Below are 15267 nucleotides of genomic sequence, written 5' to 3' on the forward strand. Positions count from 1 at the left end.
TTTCTTTTTTGGATAACTTTGTACAGGCACAACCTTTGAAATATTACAAGTAAGCAACTTTTACACATATTGCAAATAAAAAAAGTCTCAGCAGCTCAACTGTACAGAAGATATTGACATAGATTTGGCTTTGTTCATTTTAGCAAGAGTTGCATTAACACTACTCTAATAATATATTTTGTTAGTACACAGAACAGTTATTTTGGTACATAAAATCCACTACTGTATGATATTGGAAGTTACGTTTTTCTTACTTTTTTTAGTCGATTCTTTTTTGTTGCCATGACTGTAATAATATTTTAAGAAATTGTACGCATTTACCAGCAAGTTTATGTCAATGGATAAACACACTACGAAATTAAACATTTAGGGTTAGGTTACCTTTACAGTGGAGTTCTCTAGGTTATAACCATCCTCTCCATTGCACTGCCATTACTCTGTACTAAAGTAGCCATCGCGCCAGCGTCATTCATGACAATGAAGCCTAGATCTGAATGGTGGTTTGAATTCAGTTAATTTTCAGATGCTATAAAAGCAATTCTCATTAACGATTACGACCACAGGTAAGAGGATTGAAAAAGTCTTATACATACCCAGGCATTCAATGCTTTAGAACTCTATACACATTAGGAAGCTATCCAGGTTATTTTAGAGGTCTTACCTCTGGGTCCTTTTTAAAAAGTATAGAAAGAGAGAGAAAGAATAAGTTGTGCTCTTTTGATAATCAATCAAGACATCATTTAGTAGGGTTAAAGTCTTCAGACGTCAATACATTCATTTAGATTTAAAATGCGGTTTTGAATGAGAAACAAAGGAAAACACCTACATCTGACGGCTGAAGCTTGTTTAAAAAAGGTCATTTCAGATTTTACTAGGACAGGAAACAAATAAAGCAAGTTAAGTTTCATAAAAAACAAACTAAGCTTTATTGACAAACTGCTGCAAAACATCTTTTGGACAGATTTAGTAACCTATTTAGGCAAGCTTACACATGTAGCATAATGCATTTTATGGAGAGGGTACAGATACTAGTGGCAGAATAAGTACAGTTAGGATGTTTTAAAATATGTACAAGAGTTCGGATTGAGCTGCAGGATCCCTTCTCTATAGAAAGAGAAGACCCATGTGGAGATTTTTGTCCCAATCCTTCTTGGTGTACTTTGTGCATGCAGTTTATAGAGAATCAGATCACAAAATGAAGACCTGAACTGTTTTTAGCATAACAGGAGGCCATCTCTTGGCCATGTTCTCATTAAACAAACATTTTGTCTTCAGAGTCTTAAAATTAATTTTTAACATGTAAAACAAATTGAGGATATGAGGACAGTCCATCTCAACAGTGTCTATTAGGGCTATATTTCAAAACTCTAAGTACAATGACAAATATTGCTGCCTAAATCTAAATGGACAACGTTTTAGAACTATTTAAAAACAAACCATCATCAAGAATGAATTGTACTGAATTCCATTAACATTGATTCTTTAACCTTCACTTAATTTAAGTTTTTTTTTGTTTTCTATATTACAAGTTTAAAAGGTCTTTTATTCGGCTATATTAACAGAATTTTGAAATGTAGCCTAAATGGGAATCTGCAACTGACCCTCGACAGATTCTTTGTATTTAAAAAACAATTAAAATGGATTCCTTAGACAAGTGGGTAATGTGCCACTATTTCCACTAGAAATGACTATTTCCAAACAGTTAAAAAATTAATGATTAACAATGCAAAAAAGCCAGAAGGGAGTAAAAAGGGTCAGAGAAAAAGGATACAGCAAAATAAACAAAAACTCAAATGAAAAAAGGAACAAAAAGGGACACCAACTTCTCCTCTCTAACCCATCTAAAAGCCGCTTTGGTTGGTTGGTTGGTAGGGCGGATGGGTGGTTGGTTGGTGCGGCAAAGTAGGGGTGGGGGGAGTGGGTGGGGGAGGTCGCGGTCAAATCTCAAAAAACAGTTCCGATTTTCAGTTCCCAATTTTCTCTCTCGTATAAAGTCCGGTGTAGGAAAAAAGACCAAACCAAAGACAAAACGGACAATTACTTTTGCCGGGCTGCTTAAAGCGACAGCTGCCGTGGTAGACAGGCGGTAGTCAGGGCGACACGTTAAGTGTGGCGTGTCCACTTCAGTACTGTCGGTATGGGTGCTCCCTGTAGGGCGTCTTGGCACCTCTGGAGGGGGGCATGGCCTTTCCAGCTGTTCGCTGAGTCCCATTCCAGTCATCCTGGCCTAAAGACACACAACACACATTCAAATAATTACACCCCTCAATGTTGATTCAAACCGCTTCATGATTTACTACTGAAAACCCTTCAGGCCAGTAGTGGACAATACAGTAACCTGTGGAGGTTTCATGAAAAACAGTTACGTTAACAGTCAGCCTTCATCACAAAGAAGCATTGTGCGAATCCTTGAGGTCAAACAAATTTGGCTAAATATTTGTTTGATTGTTTACATCTACATTTATCGCGTCACCCACTCGATCCGAAAGAAAACAGGGAGCAACTTATAAAAACATTGCTCAATAGCGCTACTAGTGGTCAAAAACGCCACAGGTTACATGTTGTTATGAACTAATTCATAACAACATGTAGGGTCTTCGGAATACACTATGAACTAGCATTCACCTTGTCTGTTACTTTTTACATCCAGCATCTACTTACAGTGAATATGATGTCATGCTTACCGTATGATTCATATGACTCTGTGGTCTCTCCGTGTCCGTAGTCATAGTACTCTGGCTCTCTGATGGTCAAAAACAGGGAGCGAGAAGAGAAAAAAGATCTGTTAATCTTAAAAATAAAACATCAAGAAGCTGCTGACTGTAATATCTAGGGGGATGATAATTGGCTTCCACGAATAAGATCAAAGCTTGGCTCTCTAGCATGGAACATCTCGGGTCCCTGCTGGTTCTCCTAAATAACACCGTATTATGAAACACCGTCTATGTCGGAATTTTGTGCAGAAGTGGCTGAAAAGTCTTTCTGCTCTCGAACCCCCTCCCTCCAGTTTTGAGTGAAACTAGCAACTAGGCGATGTGTGTTCTTTTTTGTGGGAAAGCAGGTGAAAAACCAAAGAGACATCTGATTCACTCACGCCTGCGGCTGACTGTAATAGCTGTCGTATGACTCGTAGGCCGGCTCTGTGTAGCTCTCGTCGTAGCCCTGGAGAGGGGAGGAAACAGAAACAGGAGTGAGATGTAAGGAGAGGCTTGCTCATGAATCATGAATGTCAAGATGTCCCCGATGTGCTGCACTTGTACTAAAGCAGACGCACTATACTATACCGACCCCCCCCCACACCGTAAGTCTAAAGCATCTGAAATCACTTGTTCCTGTGACGGACGAGCAATTCAAATCTAACAGAGTCCCCACAAGAGGAGAGGTTGGAGAGGTCAGACTTCACTGCGTCAAAGCTGCCAGCAGCACATCAGCAAAAACACTCACATCTCTATGCTTTGCACTACATGGTCCTCTACTACCATTATTATGTATAACCCCATCAAAAATCTCATTTAAGATGTAATTTACTTATTTGTATGTTAACATCAACATTGTGCTGTATTTGACCACACAAACTAAATGGATAAATGAAAACTCTCCACTGGCTGTACTTACATATTCGTCGTAGCTCTCAGCGGCTGCAGCAGGGTTGTGCTGGTGGGGTGGCATCATCCTCTGGGGGGGTCCGCCAGCTGGGGGCCTTGCGCGGGGTGCCGCAGCTCCCCTGGAGGGCGCCGACGGGGGTCCCCCTCGGCCTGATGGGGCGCCCCTCACGGCGCCGCCTCTGGCCGGTCCGCCTCGACTTACGCCGCCCCGGGTGCCGGCACCGCGAGGAGGCATCCCCCTACCCCTGAGAAACATTGAAGTTTCAACTGTGTTCATTTTCTATTTAGACACTGAACATAAGGGGAATTTATTATGAGTCACTGGTGATCACTCTCAATAGTCTTTCAACTCATTTAGATTTGCCAGAGGTGAGCGTGTGTGTGTGTGTGTGTGTGTGCATCTCCTCACCTGTGTGCTCCAGCAGGGGGGACTCCGCGGCCCCTGACTGGCATGCCCCCTCTGCCTCGGGCTACGTGCTCCTGGCCTCCATTCAGGTAGCTCATCTCCATGAACTGCTCTTGGCAGATATCATCCATCATATCCTATACACACACACACAAAAAAAGAGAGGAGTGAATTTGAGAAAACAAGACACGGAAAGAGTGAAGTTGTACAAATGAAGAAAAAAAAAAGAGAAGCTGTAAGAAAAAGGAGGCAGCCTGGAAGAAAGAGTGATGAATTAAAGAGTGAAGCGCAATTACGGAGCTGCTCAAAAGCCTAATGGCTAACAGAGCAAGTGGAAGAAAAAGTCTCAGTGCCAATGACTCAGAGTGTTAAAGAGAAGAGAGAGAGAGAGGGAGGGATGAGGGGGGTCGTGGAAGTGGGTGGTTGGAAAGCGTCCATCCACACTCCCTGCCTTCCTGTGTGCTTCGAAATCATGCACAAAATGTAAATCCCTTCTTACCTACACTTCTGGACGAGTCTGGTGTGACTGCATGAACGGGTTACCTTACTTTTATCTGCAGAAACATTGGGGGTGGATTAGTCAAGCCGCCTGTCTGAGCAGCGCAAATCCTGCAACGCAATCCACTGGCTTTCTTCGGGGAGCAATTGGAGGAGCTGCACTGTGACCTAATCAATTCTTTCTCATAAATCAGACCCTGCACTGGAACGGCGACAGAGCTCTAATGATGGTGAAAAAAGGGGAGAGAAAAAAAAAAAAACCCCAAGCAGATACTAGAATATGCAAAGGCAACGGCAAGCAAACACAAGCCATCTGACTGATTAGAAATTCTTCTCAGGCGAGGAGCGGCGTGACTGCAGCTGCATTTAACAGGCCAGAGAACTGACAACCTTACCCCGTCCAGGTATTCAGATTGAGTTTCCTTAGGAATGGTGTTCTATAGAAGTTATCAAATAAATATCATAGTGTCGAAGATATAAAAGCATCTGCGGGCTTTGTGTTTGTGCTCTCATTAGTCATATCCAAGCGTACGGATAGAAAAAGGATGAAGAGGAACAAAAGCCTCCCGGATTCCCTCGGTAGAAGCGAACGAGTGATACATAAAACATTTCCACCGACGAATCACATCCATTCTTTTTTCTGAGGAGTCATTTATTAAAAATATGGCCCGATTCCAAATGAAGGCCCGGCGTCAAGCCTGACAGATTACGGCCTTAAATTGTAATGACAGGTTCTGCAGGGGACGGCTTTTTACATAACGCACCGATACCAACATCGCAAATGGTTCATCGGCCCATTCATCTCGCCCTCCGATCCAAATTATTCTTTCCTTCTACAAAGACAGCCCGCACGCTAATTAAAAAATGTAAGGCATCGCACAAACCCCAGGGCCTTCTGGCCTGCTTCGGCGGCAGCCATTGTTAGAGCGCTATGAGCTTCAGCCGGGCTCTGACAGGAGACCGGGGGTTGGCCCGCGCTCAGGAATCTCTCGACATAAAACCAATAAAGTACGTGTGGGACGCAGAGGGTGAACTTTACCACGCATCTGTCTGGGAGCTACACATCTCCAGGCCTGATTCTGCTCTCTCTCTCTTTCCTTCTCTCCCTAAAGAACGAAACGCAGTGATGACAGACGTGTAGACGGGCCAGATGATGGGGTAACCCTGCTGACACAGTGAAAGCGACCCCATTCCTCCTCTTAAGCTGATTGCTTTACGTGCCTGGACTGTGCCATCAAGGTGTGTTTGCTGCAGGTAAACACACCCCCCCCGCCCTTCTACCTTAGCTTTGTCTAACTTACATGCTGCGGCTCGCTCCACCTTTCTGAAAAACATACACTCTCAGTTGATTACACAGGAACACTTTCAGCAGGGTCTCTCAGCCGCAGACTCCATTTTTAGATCCTAATATTCTCGTAAACCCGGCTATTACAGCTGTCAAGTTGTCGTGTGAATTTGAGCATGGCATGGCGTTATTTTCATGGAGCATGGAGGGAAAGCAGTGGTTTTACATGAAGCGTAACTTTTCTTTTCAAACTTGCTCTTAAAGTAAACTTAAGGAAATGGCAATATATAAGAACTGGACTCACACACCTGTGTGCAAATAAACAGGGACAAAAAAACTGACTTACAGACAACATAAGTATAAAACCTTTCTTCTAGGTAAGGCTGCAACTAACAGTCATTATTATGTCATCCTTCAATCATCTCCTTGATTAACTGCTTATCCATTTCGTCTGTGAAATGAAAAAATGAGCAAAATGTCCCATTTTAAAGATGTTTTCAAATTGCTTGATTTGTTTAGCCAACAGTCCAAAATATGAAAATATCTAATTAACTGCCACATGATAAATTATGATGAAACAGTTTTGAATGACTATAATAAGTGACACAATTCGTTTCAGCTCTTGTTTTGTCAGTATTGTCAAACTGTTCAAGCTATTGTCACAACTGCACCAGTTTACTTAGTTTAATTTCATTGTTCAAGTGAGGCTCTGGGATATTTTTTCTCTTAGAAAGCTTAAGACATCACAAGTGCTAAATATGTGATTGTCAGAGTTGTTGACAGTTTACAGACTAAAGTAATATCATAATTTTCAGTAACACAAACAAGTCAACAAAGTCAAACTTACAGGAAACAGGAACTTCTTGACCTCCTCCATGGCGTGTGCCATGCGCAGGTAGGCCTCAGGCACGGGGGCGAACACCTCGATGAATACGTGCAGCTCCATGGACAGATGGGCGTATTTGGGCTCGCCTCCTTTCCTTAGCCCCTCCTCCTGAAACAAGGGCAGCATCGCAAGAGTGTCAGTGAGTCAAAAAGGAACTACACGCTAAAATTAAATAAATTACGCAGGACATAATTGCATTTCATCCAGCTCAGAGGGAGGCGTAGGTGTGCTAGTGTCTTCCTTTACAGTATATAGCTTAATAATCACATCAGACTGGTAGATAACACATTTAGCGGGCTATCCTAAAGAGTCCTAGAACAGATGTGCGGTGTGTGGATGTCCTTGTCTTTGCTATTGTCAGCTTGTGCTTTCTTAAGAGTTTATGCCATCTGGGCTCTCTGCCTGCCATCCCTCTTAAGCACAAGCCAGATGTGTTATAGCTTGAGGTACCCTTCTCACAGGTGCCTCCTGCCAGATGTGTGTGTCTAAGTGTGAGTGTAAACAACATTTTACCTTGGATTTGTCTCTCATGGATCCTTTGCCCAGCACAGAGATCTTGGCTCCGGTCTCTTCCTGCAGACGTTTGATTGTATTGCCCTGAGGTCCCAAAATCTTCCCCACGAAATTGAACTAATAGTGAAACAAAACAGAGGAAAATTAGCCTGACAGTCAAAATAGGGGAACGGGACAAGTTTAATAACAACAAACTGAAGGGGCCATCACTGTCTGGGGTCTTGTTGTACACAAACCGAAGCTTTAAGTAGCGTATTTACCTGAGAAGGTCGATACAAGCCCTTGAGGACTGCAATACAATCTGTTACTATTCACTACAATGATCCGAAACACAAAGCCAGAGCAAACTTGTGATCAAAACCTGCAATCTTTACCTCATCTACCTTGGAACAAAGCAATTACTGTGTGTACATGATGTGTCCTACAATTAGATGTCACCGTCAAACACGTCTAGCAGAAAATATTGCCCTCGACGAAGCCGTCCCTCTGGGGGTTGTAAAGGCGGCTTTCGGAATCTGAAAACACTTATTAGTTTTGTCGTCCCTGCTACAGCGGACTGATTCCACAAACTGAAACTAAGTCTGGGAGATCAGAGGGGCTGTCTTACCCACACAGACCAGACTCCTACATCATATTGATCTGATGCTCAGGATGGGGCAACGTCTATAGATAGTATTCTTGTTAGAACGATTACAGCTTTTTAAAAGTAAGGGTATTCTATTTTTTTTGTTAAACAATAAAAAGGGTACTGAATTTGGCTTCGGTCAAGTGACCCAAACCGATGCAAATAACTAACTACGATGCAAATGAAGCGTTTTACAACTACAATGTTGGTCGAGTTTGACAGGCCGGGTTAAACCCTTCCTCTTGTTCTGCACATGCCATAAAATCAATGTAGCCATAAGTCGGAGCCAGCTATAGATTGAATTGACACGGATGAATACACCTGAGGTTACATGATAAAGACCTAACTCCGAAATGGAAATATTTACAGAGCACAAACAGAGGAGAGGATCCAATCTACTGAGCACAGTTTGAATTACGCAGAGCTATCCTCACTAGAGTAATATTAACATTTTGATCCTTTTAGTGATATTTTAAAAACACGCCAGTATCGGTTGTAATTATACTCTGGAGCTTAAAGATCAAGGTTGAGAGGAGTAATTTGAGACTCCTAAGTAACCCCACAGCTTTGTGTAATTGAAACCCGGCTGCTGGTTAAATTAAATCGAGAGGGGTTCACAGGGGGGGGAAAAATAGAGGACAGAAGAAAAAGGATAGAAAAAACAGAGGTATAGACAGCTCACCTTCGGGTACTGTTTTACAGGTATGAGCACACGTTCCTTAAGTTTGATGTTCTTTGTTGTGAAAAGGTCCAGGTATCCGTCTGCCTCCTTTGGAGTCTCGCCTTTCTGGATTCTATCAATTTCTAGAAGGGGGGAAAGGCATCGTTTCAGGCAGAGTTCATGCAGTCAAACAGAATTCAAAAAGAGGCAAAGCAGTCATGAGGAGAACACTACCAGGTAAGCATCGACTTGGAGATTTGCGGGTCAAACACTGTCTTCAAAAAGGTTTTAAAAAGGCTAGATTTCATTGTGAAGCAGCTTAACAACATTAAGTAGTCATTGAAAAGCTGTTGAAAAGGAATCGTAGACCTCTAAAAATAATAATTTATTTTTCAACCACGACAACTTGAAATCTTTTGACTGACAAATCACCAAATCAGTGTTTACCGATTGCCCTAACAAAGGTGCACACGAATGAGTACAAGATGATGAAAGAGTACAGATGTGTTGTACTTGGCACCTGCTGCGATCTTGTCAATATTACAAATGGAGCCTAAACAATTAATTGATTAGGCAATGACTCAATAGACAGAATATAATCAGCAAGTATTTTGATAAATCAGGTGATCATTTCAGTCATTTTTCAAGCAGAAACTCCACACATCCAACTGCGGTTACTGCTTCTCCAATGTGAGGATTTGCTACTTTTCTTCATTTTAGCATTGAAGACTAGATATCTTTAGGTTGTTGTGTTTAGTGTTGATCAAGCAAAACAAGACTTCCGAGGACACCACCATGAGCTGTGAGAACTTATGATAGACATCACAGCTCAAATCTTCTACCTTTCAAACCACAAATGGAGAAAATACTAAGTGTTAATAATTGCTACTCTGCTACTCTTCTGTTCTCTCTTCCAAGTGGCACAGCACCAGCAGCGCCCGTCAATCCTCAAACCACCTCCTCACTCCTGGCCATGACAACTCCTGAGCCTACGATGTGCAAACATGTCAGATACACAGCCTACCAGCTGCAGATCGGTGGGGGAAGCCTCAGTAGACGTTGAACCTGCATCTCACGCTGACACACTTTCTGGATCATTCTCACTTTCGTTTCCAAGAGGTGCAGCCTAGATTTCAGCACGAAGACACAACCTTATTCATGACCAGCTCCGGGAGAGGTAGAACCCAAGATACTTGACCGGAGCAGCTGATTAAAAGACCAGCTTGGAGTAAATGATTAACACCCACTGGGAGAGCACATGGGTAACAATGCCTCAAAACAACATCACCACTAAACTTACAATTCTTGAGTTTACCTAGCCATAGCAATCAATAGCCAACTTATGGTATCATGTCTATATTATCACTGCATCAGCCCTGAGAGGAATTGTGGTAGGCTAATCTTGGTGAGACTTAAGTATATCATTCCACAATATAAGTACATCATATAGAGAGTTTTCCATTGGGTTGGGCGATATGGAGAAACTGAAACATCACAATATCTTTGAGCAAACACCTTGATATATATATAAGAGATAATGCTTGGTACGTTTACAAAATATTGACAATATGAAATGTTGATCGTCATCAGTGATGTGAATATAATGAACAGCTAGAACAGTCAGACAAGTTCAGAAAATTACTTTACTGTAATGCAGGCTTTAAAACCAGGGAAAGACCATACTTATGCTAAATCACGATATTACCATATCTAGGCTCATATCACGATGTCAATAATATCAATAGCCAGCCCTAATTTTCAGATATAGGTGATGTCCCTGGAAAAAAACAAAGATTTTAACAGTAGGATATAGCCAGGTGAGAACCACAGGATAAACATTATAACCAGAGGCAATGTTGTCCCTTCTCCAGCACAGCAGAGCTCAAGGACACTTCGGCAGCGGCCAACAAAGAGCGGGACCGACGTTCCCCCGTCACACAGTCTCTTCACTCGGCTTTCAATGCACCGAGGTGACCCCTTGTCACTGTTACTGGCGCACATTTAATAGCCTGCTGCGCCACACAGCCACCGGACAACGAGCTCAACAGGGGTTCAGCAGTGAAAACAAACGACCACAACAACCCACAAACAACAACAAGAGTCAAGAGTTTAAACTCGACACGTCGAAGCCGTCTGTGGGGAAACGGAAATTGCTGAGGGGAACGATTTTTGAAAGCGTGTCTCTTCGTGAGGCGCCTCGTTAGCTTTAGCGTATTTCCCCAATATCAGAGTTATTAGCTCTAAAATGCATCGCATAAGCTACACATATTAAGCAGTAAGGTGAGTGCAAGCTATGTTGCAGTTGAACGGAGCAGTCCGTCCCGTCCGCAAACACATGGTGCTTGCAGCGTGGAGGTGTGCGGTTTTTTTTAAAGGTGCGTTTATAAGCCGTACGTAGCCCCGCTTAAACTCACCGCATGCACCAGGTTCACTGGCTTGAAAATAAACCGCAAGTCAGCTCACTTTACCTGCGTTTAAAAGTTTCATGGCATGTGTAAACGACGAGTCCAGGCTGTCCTTCTCCGCCAGCAGCTCGGGGAGGTATTTGTCGCCGTTCTCCATTTTGAGTTTAAAGGGGGGGGAGGCAGTCAGTTTCGGTGCAACAAAAAAGCGTGCAAAAACCCCAACAATAATAGAAAGAAAAGTAGTCCAGTTATGTAACTACGGAGTGCCGCGTATCCTCTGTGCGGACGGCGCTTTGCATGTGGCTACCCGGCGTTTCTGCGACGGAAGGGTCCGATACTCTTAAGTCTGTGTGCTTTCCCGGCCGGTTGGTTCCCTCTTTGCAGCAGCGCTGGCTGAATGGAAATGGGAGAACAAAAGCAGTGAGAGACTGGAAGAATAGCGATCCGATTCAACTAGACGGAAGTGAGCTCAGAAGGACCTATTTCTCGGGACCGGCGCCGCCTACTGTGTGCTGTGTGAATGCGCCGCTAGTAGCGATAATCCGGCGATCATCAGGGTGTGCCTGATGTATGGACTGTAGGACTGTAAAAGTAGAAATGTCCAGACCAGTGGTTCTCTCAGGGCCCAGGGGAATTTATCGAGGGTGATCCAGGGTGGCCACCAGCGAAAATGGCAATAATTTATTTTCACTGTAAATCCATCTATAATTAATACAATGACAGAGTGGTCATAGGTTTCATACACTTTCTGTAATAAAACATCTAAAAGCAAAAATCTTATCAAATAAAAATAAATATTATGGGGATCTAAATTGTGTCAGTTTAGGTGTGCTTGATGTGAAAATAGTTTGAGAACCACAGTGGAGTCTAGATCAGAAGGTATTGAAGTTCCCTACAGCTGGATTCTGAAAACACAGTAGACAACTTCATACAAAATTGATATTTTAAGATAGGCTGTAGCTTGTGTGTAACTGCCAGAAGTGCTAAAAAGTTATTTATTAATGATCATATAGAAAATATGTCACTTATACCTATAGGCATACTTAGCTGACATATTTTCTTTGATATCTACAGTGTTGCATAGAATTAGAAGCATTACAGCAATTATAGAAGGGAGAAATTAACTTTTTAAAATGCTTTTTTAAGTGTAAATTCCTTTATAAGTTTACCTATAGGCCTGACTATAATATAACTTATGTAAATAGGTCCAGCAGGTGAAGGTGTTGTCTGTGTAACTGTATCACTACTAACACCTTAATCTTGGTTACAGAATAACATTTAATTTATTTATCACAAAGAGATTTAAGCATATTCTCCAAAAAAGAGAAGATAGATAGATAGATAGATAGATAGATAGATAGATATATAGATAGATAGATAGATAGATAGATAGATAGATAGATACCAGTGGGAAATGTTGTTATTATAAAGTCACATCAATCACAAAGGACATACAAAGGAGGACGGCAAGAAAAGAAAATATACCTAAAGCTACTCATAATAGACAATCAAATAGATTAAATCTGAGATTAGTACTAATATGTATTAATTTTTATGTACTGCAGTCGTGCAGTCAATACATTTTACATCAAGTGTATATTAATTGATGTGAATAGATGATGACACATCCTCTATAATTTGTTGATATAATTTCAGCTCATACAGGTTGCCCTGAGGATGTGGCAGTTTCATTCCAGGCTCTCTACTGCCCCTTAGTGGTAGTGGTGATCATGACAGAGTGGGCCACATGCTGCTGGAATTGGATCCATCCGAAGAAACCCTTTTCTTAGTCTAATCCCCCCCTTTTCCTCTCCACTTCTATTGATTCAAAAACACTTAGAAAGATATGTGCAAGTGAAAAGCGCAGTTAGGAGAATGTCTGGAACAGGTCTTTCAAGGATTGATTTCTCTGATTCACATGGTGATAATGAACCGAGAGGTCAGAGGTTAGAGTTGGTCTTATGCATACAAAGCAAGGGTATGCCATTCCCTGTGCATATGGTCTTTAAGTATATACAGTAGCATGCATTATCTGCAGGCGGATGCTCTTTGAACAAACAGCAAAAACTGCAGGTCATTTGTCAGTCCGCTGTTGGAGTGAAAACTATTACGATCGACCGCTGGTGTACCCAGGCATGCATCTGCTCAAAACAAATGAAGGCAAAAATTGTCTGCAATAAACACTTATGGGAGGCCGAAGACCCGCTCTAACTATCAGCGTTCAGCTTGATCTATCTCTGACCATTACAGTGTTATTAGTGTTGGGGGTTGCAAGGTTGTCCTGACTCTTCTTGTCATTGACAGAATGGATAGCCTGTGAGCTGAATTTCAATTGGCTCATAAAAGGAAGAGTTACTTCTCTTGGCAGGTGGAGGGGTTCCAATCCAATAGCTCGCACTCTTGCCTTCTGCTTGTGCGGACATCCCCTGTCCCCTAACATACAGAGCCACAGTCTGGGGTAAACAGGGGCAGATGGAAGGGGGTAAACACTGGGGTTAGGCTTATAAAAGCTGCTGCGATTCCATATCTTTGCATCTAACTGTTTTTCATGCCCTAAAGATTCCAGAAAAATGGCAAGGAATGAGTGTTCCCCTGGAGTTTTAGCCTTGTTAGGGTAGAAGAGTCTGTGGAACAGCATTTAGAGCATTGTGGGGCTCTGACACTCCACTAAAAGCCATACTAATGAAATTCTTAGCAGTTCCACATGGCAGGATGCACTGCAAATTTTACAAACTGAAGACAAGACAAGAAGACTAATGTAAGAAGTTATGTTCATGACTGGCAGGTGTTTCAGTGATGCAACAGTATTTTTTGGTATCTTACAAGTCCATATTGGGTGGGCACCTGTATGTGCACAATAAATAACAAAACTAACTAACAGTTCTGAGATATTTTAATAAGTGAGTGGCAGTGCTAGATGAAAAAAGCCACTAATGTCATTTGGTCATTCATCCTCCGGTAACTTTGACTGTCATACCAAATTTCATGGTAATTCTTCCAATACCTTTGGAGACAGTCTACTTAAAACCAAACATGTCAAGTTAACTGTAGTGCAAGAGGAAAAACAACCAAAGTCAGTAGCTGCTATCCTCTGGGAATAATGAATGTCTGTCTAAAATTTCATGGCAATCCATCCAATAGTTGAGAAGTTTTAGTCTAGACCTACATGGTGGACCGATTGACTGTCAGACCTACATTGCCTTCCCTAGAGACATGCTGCTACCATAGCCAAACCTCCCACACCACACCAGATATTTTCTAGGCAGACATCTTACATAAAACCATGTCTAAACAAATACATATTGAGTAAATGTGATCATATAGTGGAGACCATTAAATCAGAGGAGCCACTAAGTGAATGATATCCAATTTAAATGGAAGTCTTTGATGGCTGAAACATATCAGTTGACAATAGTAAACAGATAATAGAGATAAAATGAAAGCGGTAGAGACAAATGGAAAGGAAGGAGGAATTTGTAAGCCTAAATCCTAGTCTACACCCTGTCAGTTTAGGCAAGAAAGCGAGAGAGAGAGTGAAAATAGATGGTTGGGTTCAGTCTGAGGGTCACGCTCAGTTTAGCATCGCTACAAGGCCAGAGAAACCTTTTATTCTCCATGAAAGCTTTCAGAACTGTCACACCTGCTTAGGTCTGTAACACCGCCCAACCCCCTCCTCTTCCTCCAATTCCTCCTCTTCCCACCCTCCCTCACTCCCCATCCCTTCCTTGCTACCCACCCACCCACCACAGAAAACAGGGCTCCTCTTCATCCCATCCCCCTGACTGTGTCTCTGTCTACACAGTGATGGTTTTGTTGATGATCAGAGCATCCAGGGAGGAATCTGCATCTAAAGAAATGCCCACAAGAAACAAACCTAAAAGTCAGCAAGTGATAGTATTTCGATTTTCGATTTTTATCTTTGTAAATATGCTATTTTGTAAAAAAAACAAAACAAAAGAAAACCCAACAACAATAGAGCATTGTATTATTCTCCGGGAACGTAGAGACTTTTATTTGCACTGCAAGAGTTTTGTTCCACCACAGGATTCAAGGAAAAGCTATCAGAGAGGAAACTTGCATAATCTGCTGGCACTGAGAAAAAAAGTTGGCCCAGAACCAACAGCCAAAAACTTTAATTTTCCCTCTTAACAAACCAGAGGGTGAAAAAAACCATGGCAGGTGAAATCACGACATCTTTTGCCTCAATAAATAAGTAATGTGACATTTCAGGTTGTGTTTTTTCTGACAGAGCTGAAAGGGACTGGGGAAATTACTCTGGTTTTTCCATTTAAAAATATCACCTCATTTTAGTGTAAGAAAATGGTCAAATATTTTATGCCCCAATAACTCTACTCCAGTTAGTCAGGCGCTTGCTGAAATGTT

The 15267-nt window shown here is 42.0% G+C and overlaps 1 protein-coding gene across 1 annotated transcript; it reads right to left on the minus strand.

Moving 5' to 3' along the window:
- Window positions 1-902: 902 nt before the first annotated feature.
- khdrbs1b (KH domain containing, RNA binding, signal transduction associated 1b) lies at window positions 903-11334 on the minus strand. The gene is made up of 9 exons (XM_062436211.1): window positions 10948-11334; window positions 8501-8622; window positions 7194-7310; window positions 6642-6788; window positions 4015-4148; window positions 3616-3850; window positions 3095-3162; window positions 2685-2743; window positions 903-2227 (listed from the first exon to the last, which is right to left on the minus strand). The coding sequence occupies exons 1-9, from the start codon at window positions 11039-11041 to the stop codon at window positions 2124-2126; spliced, it is 1080 nt and encodes a 359-aa protein (XP_062292195.1). The 5' UTR covers window positions 11042-11334; the 3' UTR covers window positions 903-2123.
- Window positions 11335-15267: the final 3933 nt, after the last annotated feature.

This window comes from Scomber scombrus, chromosome 16 (assembly GCF_963691925.1).
Source record: "Scomber scombrus chromosome 16, fScoSco1.1, whole genome shotgun sequence".
Classification (NCBI taxonomy): Eukaryota; Metazoa; Chordata; class Actinopteri; order Scombriformes; family Scombridae; genus Scomber; species Scomber scombrus.

Bases quoted from the DNA above. Each gene is read 5' to 3' on its own strand.
- khdrbs1b (XM_062436211.1), bottom strand. From the start codon at position 11,041: ATGGAGAACGGCGACAAATACCTCCCCGAGCTGCTGGCGGAGAAGGAC. The intron at 3,851-4,014 runs GTGAGGAGATGC...AATGTTTCTCAG, and splicing joins CCCCCTGCTGGAGCACACAG to GGGTAGGGGGATGCCTCCTC. The intron at 3,163-3,615 runs GTAAGTACAGCC...TCCCCTCTCCAG, and splicing joins CTGAGAGCTACGACGAATAT to GGCTACGACGAGAGCTACAC.